This window comes from Pan paniscus, chromosome 10 (assembly GCF_029289425.2).
Source record: "Pan paniscus chromosome 10, NHGRI_mPanPan1-v2.0_pri, whole genome shotgun sequence".
NCBI lineage: Eukaryota > Metazoa > Chordata > Mammalia > Primates > Hominidae > Pan > Pan paniscus.
The window spans coordinates 102353281-102368006 of NC_073259.2; the positions used below are offsets into that span (position 1 = coordinate 102353281).

Below are 14726 nucleotides of genomic sequence, written 5' to 3' on the forward strand. Positions count from 1 at the left end.
GTCACATTAAAAAGGCTTCCAATGGGTGTAGACCAAAAAAAATGAGAGCATACTTAGGGACACAAAACACATAATTACTTGGTTAGATCCACAATAATGGGAAGTAAAGTTAAATACCAACAATGTTTATAAAAGGACCTGAGTTCAAGTTTTATAATCAATGGCCCCCTTGTTAATACAGCCATAGGATTTAATTATTTGCACTTATTCTCTATTCTAACAAAGCCAAAATCAGTAGACTGTCATATTGCTAAATATATGCTATATGGTTGATGTAAAATTAAACACACGATTAAAAAAAAATTAAGCTCTTTAATTATGTGCACACAGATTTTAGAAAAGGTAGCCTTTTGTATATAGATACCTTTACATTCTTTAGGCTGACTTTTAAATTGTCATCTTTTTTCAACTACAGTTTTTGTATATAGTAAACCAGAAGATGTGTATGGACCCTGTTATGGCCAAGCATCTCAAAGATGAAGAGAGAATTAATGATAGTTATATTTCACTCAAAATGCCAAAAAAAAAAAAATTCAACAAAGTAAAAATTTTAAAACTTGACTCTAACTAGTTCCTTTTTGTTTTACATTCTCAAACCATTGTCAAATATTCTAAATATCTCTGAGAATTTCTCTTTTAATGCTTCACTTGTATAATCTTAAAATCCTGACAGTCATACAATACAGCATGTAGTAGGCACCTTTTCTTGAGGCACATTCAAGTGTTTTGGCAAACAGTAAAAAGTATCTAAATGCCACAGGTTAAAATGTCAAGTTTTACTGAGTCACCAACTTCACCTCTTTTGATCTGCCTGTTCTCCAAGAACATCATTCTCCAGAAGATCCAAGTTCCTCTAGTTGTTTTCTTTGTGTTGTTTCCAGTTCTTCTAGTCTTTTGCGAAGTAGAGAGAGTTCCCTTTGATGTTGTTCCTCCTTAAAATGATGTAGAGAAAGCATAGCAAAAGAAACTATTAGAAAAACTGTTAGGTAGCAGCCTTGGACTGCCTCTTTTATATATGCCTATAACATCTGGCAAGGAAATGCTGACCACTGTAGCAGTCTAAAAACAGTAGCATGGGCTAAACTACCATCTAGTTTTGCTTCTTTCCTGCCTCAGGCTCTAGCCTTAAGCAAAACCCGTAGTCTGTTCTTCTCTAGGTATAAAATTCACCAGGGAGTGAATTAGAAAATACTAATGCAGGGCCCAGGTATACTTACATGGTAACTTTACAACAACACTGGTGTTTAACAGCAGTTTATTATAAACAAAGCACTTGGCCTGAGATTCAATTCAGTGATTAAAATCTTCTGTGCTTATGTTATAAAACATAATTACTTATTAATACTCCCATCTTCTAAAAAAGAATCAATCTGATTCCTTCAATACCTCAGGGGCCTGATACAATAGAAAGAGCCCGGGTTTTGGATTCAACAGGTTTAGGTTTGAAACTTTGTCACTTATTAGCTATGACCTTATGCAAGTCACTTCACTCTGAATCAGTTTCCTTATCTATGAATTAGGAATAGTAATATCTGCCCTCAAAGCATTTTTCATTAGTATTAGACATTGCACGGAACATGCACAGTTCACTGCGTTAGTAAATTCTCAGTAGTAATTAGTATTAACATTATGAATAAGCTACAAACTCTAGGTTACTCAATGACTCAATCAAGTTTCCTCTTTTCTATCGTCCACTAAGAGATTTCACTCTCAGCACCATCACTAAAGGATCATGATTCAAATTGAATTCAGCAAATTTCTATGCTAAATGAAAGGGAAGAAGTTAAAAGTAGTTTTAAATGTTTATGCCATTTTTGTGGTGAATTTTGAGCACTGACCAAAGTTATAATTTGAGTTTTATCACCATATTTAAACATAAAAACCTACAAAAATGTACGACTTTTTTTTCCCCCTAAAATAAATGCTCATACCTGCATATGAGGAGGAAATGGTAGTTCCATGCTTGGAACCATGGCTGATGACTGAAAGCTAACAGGATTGATAGATGCTGTTGGAGGCATGTTAGGAACCAAAATTAGACTTCGAAATTCATTATGTCTTCTCTGTATATCTTTTAGTCTTTTTTGAAGCCTTGTATAGTCTTCAAAAGGAACATTTTGTCTTAAAAAGAAAAAGAAATGTTTCTTTAACATGGTTATACCCTATTGAAGCACAGTATGATTCACAGAATATAATTTTAAACTGGAATTTCTAAATTATGAGATCTATATATAATATATAGATAAAAAATCTGTTTACCTAGAAAGATAAACAGAAACATGACATAACATCTTAATCATTAGCAATCATTAGCATTGCAGACTATCAACTCATTATAAAGTTTTATTTGCTAATTAAAGATCTAAAATCTTTTGATACTTTGGTACTCACTCCTACCCTCCTACTCACCCCCATTCATGAATCCTGAAACTAAAGGGAGACTCTAAACCAAAAAGAGTGCCTTATCTTACAGAAAGAATCAAATAAAAATACAGTTCATCCCTCAGTATACACATGGGATTAGTTCCAGGACATCCCTCATATATCAAAGCCTGTGCATACAAGTCCTGCAGTCAGCCCTGCAGAACCCTCATAATGGAAAAGTTGGTTCTCCGAACTGGCGGGTTTCACATCCTGTGAATACTATATTTTCTATCCATGTTTGCCCGAAAAAAAATCTGTATATAAGTAGACCCGTGCAGTTCAAGCCCATGTTGTCAAGGGTCAAGTGTAAAGAAAATGCTGGATTGAAGCTTACAAAATTGGCATTTTTAAATAGGTGAAATATGGTCAAATATAGAGATTTTCATAGTTCAATCTAATTTTCAAAATGTCAGTGTAATATTTTAGTAAGAAATATATATTTGGTCTTTGCCCTTGGTTCCTGGCACACAGCTCCTAAAACTCTGGGAAACTCTGAAGTGATAAGAGTATCTTTTGTATATTAATAAGATAACTGGTGGCTGGGGGCCCCTGAATAGCTTCAGGATGGGGCAGGTCACCAGAAAGACTGAGGCATGATTAGAGGGTTGGAACTTTCAGCCCCACTCTCCAACCCCACCCCATGACATCTGGGAAGGTAAAGGACTAAAGGTTGAGTTGATCACCAATGGCCAATGATGTAATCAATCATGCCTATGTAATGAAGCCTCCATAAAAACCCAAAAGCATGGGGTCAGAGAGCTTCTGGGTTGCTGAACATGTGCAGGTGTCTGCAGGGAGGCATGCCCAGAGAGGGCATGGAAACTCCACGCCCCCTTCCTCATAACTTTTCCTATGTATCTCTTTCATCTGACTGCTCATCTATATATTTTGTAATATCCTTTCTAGTAAGCTGGTTAACGTAAGTTTCCCTGAGTTCTGTAAGCTGCTCTAGCAAATTAATTGAACATGATGAGCAGGTCATGGGAACCCCAATTTATGGCCATTTTTAGCCAGTCAGTCAGAAGCACGGGTTACAACCTGGGGCTTATGGCTGCATTCTGAAGTGGGGGGCAGTCTTGTGGGACTGAGCCCTCTACCTGTGGGATCTGATGCTAAATCCAGGTAGACAGGATCAGACCTGAATTACAGGACACCTAGCTCATGTCCACTGGAGAACTGATTACTCCATGTATAAGAAAAAACCCCAAACATCTGGTGTCAGAAATGTTGTGTTGACTGTGTGAGAATAGGAAAAACACTGGTTTTTCCTATTATAAAAGGTAATCACAAAGGTGAAGCTACACAACTTTAGGAAAAAATGACATGGAGAAAAAGGCTAACTTTCCAGGCCTTCACAGATCATCATCTTTTTGGACACGATCCAGTAATCAAATATAATTTCAAAATCACTCAAAATTCTAGATGATCTGCACCACAACTGGCCAATCTTGAATTGCTAACATTTCAATATTAATGTTTATGGAAGAGGAAGTAAGTTGAATTCTGTTTTAGAAGGACTGAGCCAGGAATGGTGGCTCATGCTTGTAATCCCAGTGCTTTGGGAGGCTGAGGCAGGAGAATAGATTAAGCCTAGGGGTTTGAGGCTACAGTTAGCTATGATCGTGCCACTGCACTCCACCCTGAACAATAGACGAAGACCCCATGTTTAAAACAAAAAGAATTGAAACAAAATTCAAAATTACAAGCATGTTTGTAATTTACAAATTACTACCAAATTAATAAACTAAAGGCGGCCTCCTACTTTGGAATAGAGTATTGTAAGGCTGGCACTAATTCTACAGTCTAGAAACCTCTAGAATGTTCTTCAAAAAACAATTGTTCACCTGTTGGTAATAATTGCACCCAAGAACACCAGTGCACATCATAAAACATCACTGCATGATATTATAGGCAGTTTCCATTACAGAAAAATCTATACTTGAATAGCCAAGGCGCTGAAGGCTACCACTAATTCACTAAATTAAAAAGATTTTTCTTAACTTGAATCAAATGTGTCATATAATGCCACTACCAACAACTTAATATGACAAATCTCTGCTTTAAAAATGCTGATGATCCTGATTATCAGATGTGCTTGTATGTGACTGCAAAACCCGAAACTACAGCTCAATAAAATCTCCACACCAGAAAACCAAAACTGACCTTTGATTCAAAGTTGTAGGCACAATTTTCAGAACTATGCAATAGCTACAACTGTCTTGTACAGCAGCAACAACTAACACCACTCCTTGCTACCAAAGCCAGTGACATTTTCTGTTAGTCCCAATCATAAGGCAAACACCTGGTATGTGACAGAGACCTTTTGGTTTAAAGAAACATTCAGTTAGGGGGTAAAAAAAGGATAGTAAATTAGGAGTTATCAAGCTGTTTTAGAAATCTTTAAAATGTATATTTTAAAAGAAAAGAAGGTACGTTATACTTAGAGACAAAGTTCTATGACATCAAAATAACCACATGGGGAAGATACACATACAAACACATTACCTATTTAAGACCTGATTTTCTGTTTCCAATTCTTCTTTCTTTGCCTCCAAGACTTCTACTTTCTCTTGTAGTCTTTTCAATTTGTTTTCATGAAGAGATTTTCTCTAAAAAGAGAAATATGAACAAGTATGTTAATACATAATCTCTTATTTGAACAAAACTATATAGAAAATATTTTACTCACCAAAAACTGTGTTTAGATATGAATGTTTTCAGTGAATACTAGAAACAAAGGTTAGTAGACATGGCTCTTACTGAAAATTGCAAAGATAATAAACCACAAATCTATCTAATATTCTCAATGTGACAATTAATTATGAATGCCAAACAAAAAAACTGGTATCAATAATTGCTGCAAAAAAAAAAAAATCTACAAAGGGAAGGAGTCAAATTTTACTACTGAGTCTGCCTGTACATTTGGTAAGAAATAATGAGCTCTCCATTGTTCCAGAAGATAGCATGTGTTTAAGAGAACTGAGCCAGGTACAGTGGCTCATGCCTGTAATCCCAGTGCTTTGGGAGGCTGAGGCAGGAGGATGGATTAAGCCTAGGAGTTCAAGGCTACAGTTAGCTATGACTGTGCCACTCCACCCTGGACAACAGATCAAGAACCCATTAAAAAAAAAAAAAAAAAAAAAAAAGGGTGGGGAGCCAGGCACAGTGGCTCACGCCTATAATCCCAGCACTTTGGGAGGCTGAGGCGGACAGATCACAAGGTCAAGAGATTGAGACCATCCTGACCAACATGGTAAAACCCCGTCTCTACTAAAAATACAAAAATTAGCTGGGCGTGGTGGCGGGTGCCTGTAGTTCCAGCTACTCGGGAGGCTGAGGCAGGAGAATCACTTGAACCTGGGAGGCGGAGGTTGCAGTGAGCCGAGATTGCACCACTGCACTCCAGCCTGGCAAAAAAGCAAGACTCTGTCTCAAAAAAGGAAAAGAAAAGAACTGAAGTAAAATTCAAAATTACAAGCACGTTTGTAAGTTATAAAGTACTACCAAATTAATAAACTGAAGGATCAGAAAGCTAAGATAAATATGGATGCATCTGTTTAAAAGTTGCCTTTCTAAATCTTAAAAGGAAAAAATTTAAACTTTACAATATACAAAGGAAAAAATTCCTCAGTAAATCTTGTATGGTTTCATTAAATAATACGGAAAAGTCCAGGTAAAATGCAAAAGGAGTGTATGGAAAAAAGTAGTATCTTTTTTCAGTTTTTATACACAGGCCTTTTGTTTTTTAATAGAAAAACACCTAAAATGTTAAAACTCATTTAGTCGCTACAAACCTTTTAGGTATTTTCTAACTCTTTTTTAACTGAAGTATAATCTTACAGCAAAATGCATAGAATAGAAACGTAAAGCTCAAAGAAAAACCACAAAACAAATGCTGCCATGATTTCCTTGTAGGTCAAGAGCACTGCCATGCCAGAAGGGCCCCTACCTTTCCCCCTTCCAATCACTAGCCCTGTCATCCTCTGAAAGGGTAACCAACTAATTTACTTCCAAAACTATAGTTTACTTTTGCCTATTTTTGAACCTCATATACATACAATCATAGTATGTAGTCTTTTATTAATGACTTTATTTCACTCAACATTGTTAGTGAGATTTATGTTACTTACAGATATACTTCATTCATTCCCACATATTATATTCCACTTAGGATTACTGCATAACCTAGTATATTCACTCAGTACACCGTTAAGGGTTATCTGCATTATTTCCAGTTGGGACTATTACAAATAACTCTGCTACGAGCATTCATTCTCATGCTTTGATTGTCCCACATCCTCCAACATCTCAGAAGGCTTCCTTATGCTCCTGTCTACCCTGGCAAAGGAACCACTCTTCTGGCCTTTATCACCATAAGTATTTATTTATGAATTTATAGGCAGTTAAGGAGTCCATCTGTCTATCCATCCACCCATTCATATGAAAGAAATCATAAATTTATGCTCTTTTGTATCTGGACTTTTTTCTCAACATTTTATCTATATGACTAAGCCATGGTTATGTATTGTCACAGTACTTCTTTTTCATTGTAATGTTGTCATTCATTGTACAAATATACCACATTTTATACATTTTCCTGTTAATGAAAATTTAAATTCTTTCCAGTCTGGGGATATCATAAATATTTTATGAACATTCCTAAACATGTTTTTGGCAGATTAAGTACCTCATTCTCTTCAGTATATACCTATGAATGGGTCATAGTGTATACATGTTTTAGCTTTAGTAGATACTGCCAGTTTTCTAAAGCAGTTTTACCAATTACATTTCCACCAGCAATATGTGAGAGTTCTAGCTGTTCTACATTTTTGCCAGTACTTGGTATGGTCGGTCTTTTAGCTTTTGCATCGTGTTTTGGTGAAATACAGTATCTCACTGTAGTTTTAATTTACATTTTCCTGATAGCTAAAGGTATTGAGCATCTTTTTTTATGCATGTTAGTCATCTGGATATCCCTTCTTTGTGATGTGTCCATCCTAGTCTTTTGTCCATTAAAACTTTTGAGTAACCTGATTCCTACTGATTTGTAGTTCTTTATATATTCAAGATATGAATCGTATGTCAGATATATATGTATTGCAGATTGACCTTCTCCAGCCTGTGGTGTCATTTTCTTTGGCTTAAGAGTATCCCTTAATAAAAAGATTTTAATTTAAATAAAATCAATTACATCAATCATGTATTTTATAGTAAGAACTTTTTGCATCCTGCTTATCTTTATTATCCCAAGATCCTAAAATTTTCTCCCAAGTTTTCATCTAGAAGCTTTATTTTTTTTTTTTTACCTATCACACTTAGGTGTATGGTTCATTTTTACCTATGTTGTGAGGTTAGGCTGAGTTTAATCTATTGACTCACTACTATTTGAAGGAACATCCTTTATCGAAATGCAGTGGTACCTTTAGTGTAAACCTATTTCTGGACTCTATACTGTTCCATTTGCCTGTTTATCCTTATGCCAATACCACACTGAATTACTGTAGCTTATATTTAGTGTTGATACCTGGTAGTTTTAAGTCCTCTAGCTTTATTGTTCTTCAAGATTGCTTTGGGTATTCTAGTCCTTTGTACTTTCAGATGAATTTTAGAATCTACTTTCTAATTTCTACAAAGAAACCTGCTGAGATTTTGATTAGAACTGCATTCAACTTATGGATAAATTTGGGAAGAACTGACACCTTAATATTGAATCTTCCAAGTCATGAACATGGTACAGTTTTCCCTTTAGGCATTTTTCCATTTTTCTTAGCAGTATTTGTATTTCAGTGTAGAAGTCATAAACATCTTTCACTAGATTCGTTCCTAGGTATTTTATGTATTTTTATGCTATTGTAAATGGCATTTAAATATTTTCTAATTGTGTGTGTAAAGAAAAATAACTAGTATTTGTTACTTGACTTCGTACCTAGAAATTTAAAAAATTCACATTAATTTTAATAGTTTGATAGGTTTGACTTTTATGCATGCACAGTGACATCTGTGAATAATTTTAACTTCCTGTCTACTCTTTATGTCCATTTTTTTATTCTTAAAATTTTTTTTAGGCTCAGAGGTACATGTGCAGGTTTGTTTTATAGGTAAACTCATGTGCAGGTTTGTTTTATAGGTAAATAGATTATTTCATCACCCAGGTACTAAGCCTAGTACCCAAGTTATTTTTTCTGATCCTCTCCTTCCTCCCATGCTCCAGTCTCAAGTAGGCCCCAGTATCTGTTGCTCCCCTTTGTGTCCATGTGTTCTCATCATTTAGCTCCCACTTATGATAATGAAAACATGCAGTATTCAGTTTTCCTTTTTTGTGTTAGTTTGCTAAGGATAATGGCCTCTTGCTCCATCCATGTACCTGGCAAAGGACATTATTTCATTCTTTTTTATGGCTGTATAGTATTCCATGGTGTATATATACCGCATTTTCTTTATCCAGTCTTCCATTGATGGGCATTTAGGTTGATTCCATGTCTTTGCTATTGTGAATAGTGTTGCAATGAACATATGCATGTGTCTTTATGGCAGAAAGATTTATATTCCTTTGAGTATATTTACCCAGTAATGGGATTGCTGGGTCCAATGGTAGTTGTTTCTAGCTCTTTGAGGAATTACCACACTGCTTTCCACAATGGTTGAACTAATTTACACTCCCACCAACAGTGTATCAAAGTATTCCCTTTTCTCCACAACCTCGCCAGAATCTGCTATTTTTTTATTTTTTAATAGCCATTCTGACTGGTGTAAGATGGTATCTCATTGTGGTTTTGATTTGCATTTCTCTAATGATCAGTGACATTGAGCTTTATTTCATATGCTTGTTGGTCACATGTACGTCTTTTGAAAATGATCTGTTCATTTCCTTTGCCCACTTTTGATGGGGTTGTTTTTATCCTGTAAATTTAAGTTCTTTATAGATGCTAGATAGACCTTTGTCAGATGCAGATGCATAGCTTCTAAATATCTTCTCCCATTCTGTAGGTTATCTGTCTACTCTGTTGACAGTTTCTTTTGCTGTGCAGAAGCTCTTAAGTTTAATTAGAACCCATTTATCAACTTTTGCTTTTGTCGTGATTGCTTTTGGCATCTTCATCATGAAATCTTTGCCAGTTCCTATGTCCTGAATGGTATTGCCTAGGTTGTCCTCCAGTGTTTTTATAGTTTTGGATTTTACATTTAAGTCTTTAATCCTTCTTGAGTTGATTTTTGCATATGGTGTAAGGAAGAGGTCTAGTTTCAATCTTCTGCATATGGCTAGCTGTTTATCCCAGCACCATTTAATGAATGGGGTGTCCTTTTTCCCATTGCTTGTTTTTGTCAGCTTTGTTGAAGATCAGATGATTGTAGCTGTGAGGCCTTAATTCTGGTTACTCTATTCTGTTCCATTGATTTATGTGTTTGTTTTTGTATCAATATCATGCTGTTTTGGTTATTGTTGCTCTATAGTATAGTTTTAAGTCAGGTAGCATGATGCCTCCACGTTTTTTGTTGTTGTTGTTTGGCATAGGATTGCTGTGGCTATTTGGACTCTTTTTTGGTTCCACATGAATTTTAGAAGTTTTTTTCTAGTTCCATGAAGAATGCCATTGGTAGTGTGATAGAAATAGCACTGAATCAATAAATTGCTTTTGACAGTATGGCCATTTTAATGATATTGATTCTTCCTATCCATGAGCATGGAAAGTTTTTCCATTTATTTGTATCATCTCTGATTTGTCTAAGCTGCGTTTTATAATTATCACTGTAGAGATCATTCACCCCCATTTAGCTGTATTCCTAGGTATTTTATTTTGTGCAATTGTGAATGGGATTGCATTCCTGATTTGGCTCTCAGCTTGGCTGTTGTTGGTGTACAGGAATGCTAGTGATTTTTGTACACTGAGTTTGTATCTTGAAACTTTGCTAAAGTTATCGGCTGAAGGAGCTTTTTGGATTGAGACTATGGGGGTTTCCTAAACATAAAACCATGTCGACTGCAAACAGGAATAGTTTCACTTCCTCTCCTCCTACTTGGATGCCCTTTCTTTCTTTCTTTCTTTCTCTTGCCTAACTACTCTGGCCAGGACTTTTAATACTATGTTGAATGGGAGTGGTGAGAGAGGGTATCATTGTCTTGTGCTGGTTTTCAAAGAGAATGCTTCCATATTTTGCCCATTCAGTATGATGTTAGCTGTGGGTTTGTCACAGATGGCTCTCACATTTTGTAGTATGTTCCTTCAATACTTAGTTTATTGAGTTTTTAATAGAAAGGGATGGTGAATTTTATCAAAAGCCTTTTCTACATCTATTGAGATAACCATGTGGTTTTTGTCTTTAGTCCTGTTTATGTGATGAATCACATTTATTGATTTGCACATGTTGAATCAACCTTGCATCCCAAAGATAAAACCTACATAATCATGGTAGATTAGGTTTTTGATGTGCTACTGGATTCGGTTTGTAAGTATTTTGTTAAGGATTTCTGCATCAATGTTCATCAAAGATATTGGCCTAAAGTTTTCATTGTTGTGTCTCTGCCAGGTTTTGTTATCAGGACAATGCTGGCTTCACAGAATGATTTGGGAAGGATTTCCTACTCCTCTATTTTTTGTTAACAGTTTCAGGAGAAGCAGTACCAGCTCTTCTTTGAACATTTGGTAGCATGTGGCTGTGAATCCATCTGGTCCTGGGCTTTTTTTGGTTGGCAGGTATTTACTACTGCCTCAATTTCAGAACTCATTATTGGTCTGTACAGGAAATCAACTTCTTCCTGGTTCTATCTTGGGAAGGTGTATGTGTCCAGAAATTTATCTGTCTCTCCTAGCTTTGTTAGTTTGTATGCAGAAAGGTGTTCATAGTTGTCTGTGATGGTTGTTTGTATTTCTGTGGGGTCAGTGGTAACATCCCCTCTGTTATTTCTAATTGTGTTTATTTGGATCTTCTCATTTTTCTTCATTAGGCTAACTAGTGGCCTAACAATTTTTTCAAAAACGCAACTCCCATATTAGTTAATCTTTTGAATGGCTGTTCATGTTTTGATCTCCTTCTGTTCGGCTCTAATGCTAGCTTTGGGTTGGTTTTCTCTTGGTCCTCTCATTGTTTTAGTTGTGCTGATAGGTTGCTGACATCTTTTTTAACTGTTTGATGTGGGCATTTGGTGCTATAAATTTCCCTCATAACATTGCCTTAGGTGTGTCCCAGAGATTCTGGTATGTTGTATCTTTGTTCTCTTAGTTTCAAATAACTTCTTGATTTCTGCCTTAATTTCATTCTTTACTCAAAAGTCATTCAGGAGCAGGTTAACTTCCATGTAAATGGTTTTGAGCAATTATATTTTTAGTCTTGATTTCAATTTTTATTGTGCTGTGTGTTTGGTATTTCAGTTCTTTTGCATTTGCTGAGGATTGTTTTATGTCTGATTGTGTGGTCAATTTCAGAGTATGTGCCATGCAGCAATGAGAAGAATGTATATTCCTGTTGTTTTTGGATGTAGAGTTCTGTAGAGGTCTATCAGATCTGGTCCAATGTTAAGTTCACGTCCTGAATATCTTTGTTAACTTTCTTCCTCAAGGATTTAATACTGTCAGTGGAATGTAGAAGTCTCCCACTGTTATTGTGTGGGAGTATAAATCTCTTTGTAGGTCTCTAAGAACTTGCTTTATGAATCCGGGTGCTCCTATGTTGGGTGCATATATATTTAGGATAGTTACGTCTTATTGAATTGAACCTTTTACCATTATGTAATCCCTTGTCTTTTTTGATTTTTGTTGGTTTAAAATGTTTTGTCTGAAACTAGGATTGCAACCCCGGCATTTTTCTGATTTCCATTTGCTTGGCAGATGTTCCTCCATCCATTTATTTTGAGCCTATGGGTGTCATTGCATATAAGATGGGTCTCTTGAAGACAGCATATCACTGGGTCTTGCTTTTTTATCCAGCTTGCCACTCTGTGCCTTTTAAATGGGGGCACTTAGCCCATTTATATTCAAGGTCAGTATTAATATGTGTGGATTTGATCCTGTCATTGTGTTGTTAGCTGGTTATTAGGCTGGCTTGTGTGGTTGCTTTATAGTGTGGCTCATCTGTGTACTTAAGTGTGTTTCTGTATTGCTGGTAACCATCTTTTTTTTTTAATGCTCTCTCTCAGCAGAATCATGGTAACCATCTTTCTATATTTAGTGTTCCTGTCAAGATCTCTTGTGAGATGGGTCTCCATTTAACAAGCATTTGCTTATCTAAAACTCCCTCAGTATTTGCTTATCTAAAAAGGATCTTATTTCTCCTTTGTTGAGGAAGGTTAGTTTGGCTCGATATGAAATTCTTGGTTGAAGATTTTTTTAAGAATGTTGACTATAGGTCCCCAGTCTCTCCTGGCTTGAAGGGCTCCTGCTGAGAAGTCAGCTGTTATCCTGATGGGGTTTCCTTTGTAGGTGACCTGCCCTTTTTCTCCAAGTGCCTTTAATATTCTTTCATTTTGACCTTGGAAAATCTGATGATTATGTGTCTTGGGGATTATCTTCCTGTGTAGAATTTTGTTCTCTATAGTTCCTGTTGGTCTCTCTAGTGAGGCTGAGGAAGTTTTCTCGGACAATATCCTGAAATATGTTTCCTAAGTTGTTTGCTTTCTCCCCAACCCTTTCAGGGATGCCAGTGATTTGTAGATTTGGTCTCTTTACATAATCTCATATTTCTTGGAGGTTTTGTTCATTCTTTTCTATTCTTCTTTTTTATTTTTGTCTGATTGTCTTACTCCAAAGAGCCAGTATTCAAGTTCTGAAATTATTCAGCTTGGTCTCTCTCTTCTGCTGTTAATACTTGTGATTGCATTGTGACATTCTTGTGTTTTTCAGCTCTATCAGATCAGTTAGGTTCTTTTTTATACTGGCTATTTCATCTGTCAGTGCCTGTATCGTTTTATTGTGATTCTTAGTTTCCTTGGATTGGGTTTTGCCATTCTCCTGAATCTTGATTATCTTCATGCCTATTCATATTCTGAATTCTATTTGTGTCACTTCAGCCAACTCAGCCTGGTTAAGAACCCTTGTTGGAGAACTAGTGGCCATTTGACACTCTGACCATCTGTGTTGCTAGAGTTCTTCCGTTGATTCCTTCTGTCTGATGGTTCCATCTCTGTGTGGGGGTGTTCCTTTAACTGCTGGGCTGCCTCTGATTGAAGTGGTCAGGCAAGCTCAGGGTAGTTGTGCTACAGTTCCAGGTTGGGTGACCCTGCCCAGGGAGGAGAAGTGAGGACTGGGACTTGCATAGAGAACAGTCTGGCCACTTTTCTGAGGTGGGTGCTTTGTGTTGGGCATTCGTACCAGCCCCTGGTCCCCACAGACTCTCCAGAACCTGGAGACAGTAAGAGTGAGGGCTACAAGACAGCAAAGATGGCAACCCATCCCTCCCACCACTAGGAGCTCTGTCCCAGACAGTAACAGAGCTGCTACTGGCTGGATGGCCCTGGTGGGGATGGCTGGAGATCCAGGTTGGGAGGACATGCTCAGTGAGGAGATATAGAATCAAGGACCCAAATAACAGTCTGGCCACTTTTCCATAGGGCTGCTACAGTATGCTGGGGGTCCACTCCAATCCCTTTTCATCTTAAATTTTCCAGTACCTGAAGATATCAACAAGGAAGTCTGTGAAACAGCGAAGATGGAGGACTGCCCTTCTCTCTGGGAACTCTGTCCCAGGGAGGCACGGACCTGTTGCTGGCAGAACACACTAACAGGAGGTGGCTAGAGACCTCAGTTGGGAGATCCTACCTAGTGAGGAGTAACAGGATCAGGGACCCACATACAAAAGCCATCTAGCTTTTTCCATAGGGTAGCCATGCTTTGCTAGGGGTCCACTCCAGCCCCTAATCACCTCAGACTCTCTAAAGCCTGAAGACAACAGCTAAGGCTGCTAAACAGCAGAAGTGGTGGTCCACCCCTCTCTTTGGGAGCTCTGTTCCAGGGAGGTTTGAAACTGTTGCTAGCCAAAAAAACACTGGTGCAGGTGGCTGGAAACCCTGGTCAAAAGGTCCTGTCCACTGAGGAGGAATGGGATTAGGGATTCAAGTAAAAAAGCAGTCTGGCCACTTTTTCATAGAGCAGTTGTGCTGTGAGGGGGTATCCTCGAGAACAGTTGCTTCAGACTCTCCAAATCCCAAAGGCAAAGAGATAAGGCTGCAAAACAGCAAAGCTGGCAGCCTGCCCCTCTCTCTGGGAGATCCATTCCAGGGAGGTTTGAAACTGCTGCTGGCCAGAAAACACTGGTGGGGGTATGGTTGTAGACCTCAGTCGGGAGATCCCACCCAGTGAGGAGAAATGAGA

General features: G+C 37.3%; 1 protein-coding gene across 9 annotated transcripts in view; it reads right to left on the reverse strand.

The window, feature by feature from the left end:
• Window positions 1-14726, reverse strand: part of CEP83 (centrosomal protein 83) — a 154037-nt gene that overhangs the window by 1523 nt on the left and 137788 nt on the right. For 6 of the 9 annotated variants that reach the window (XM_055095992.1, XM_034934239.2, XM_003816866.4 and 3 more), the window contains 3 exons: window positions 4930-5033; window positions 1932-2121; window positions 293-932 (listed from right to left, as the gene is read on the reverse strand). In XM_055095992.1, coding sequence (XP_054951967.1) covers window positions 828-932; window positions 1932-2121; window positions 4930-5033 — 399 coding nt within the window. In that variant the 3' untranslated portion in view covers window positions 293-827. Of the gene's footprint in view, window positions 1-292; window positions 933-1931; window positions 2122-4929; window positions 5034-14726 lie in introns of those variants that run through there. The other 3 variants (XM_055095991.2, XM_008969968.5, XM_034934240.3) reach the window with 1 other exon arrangement.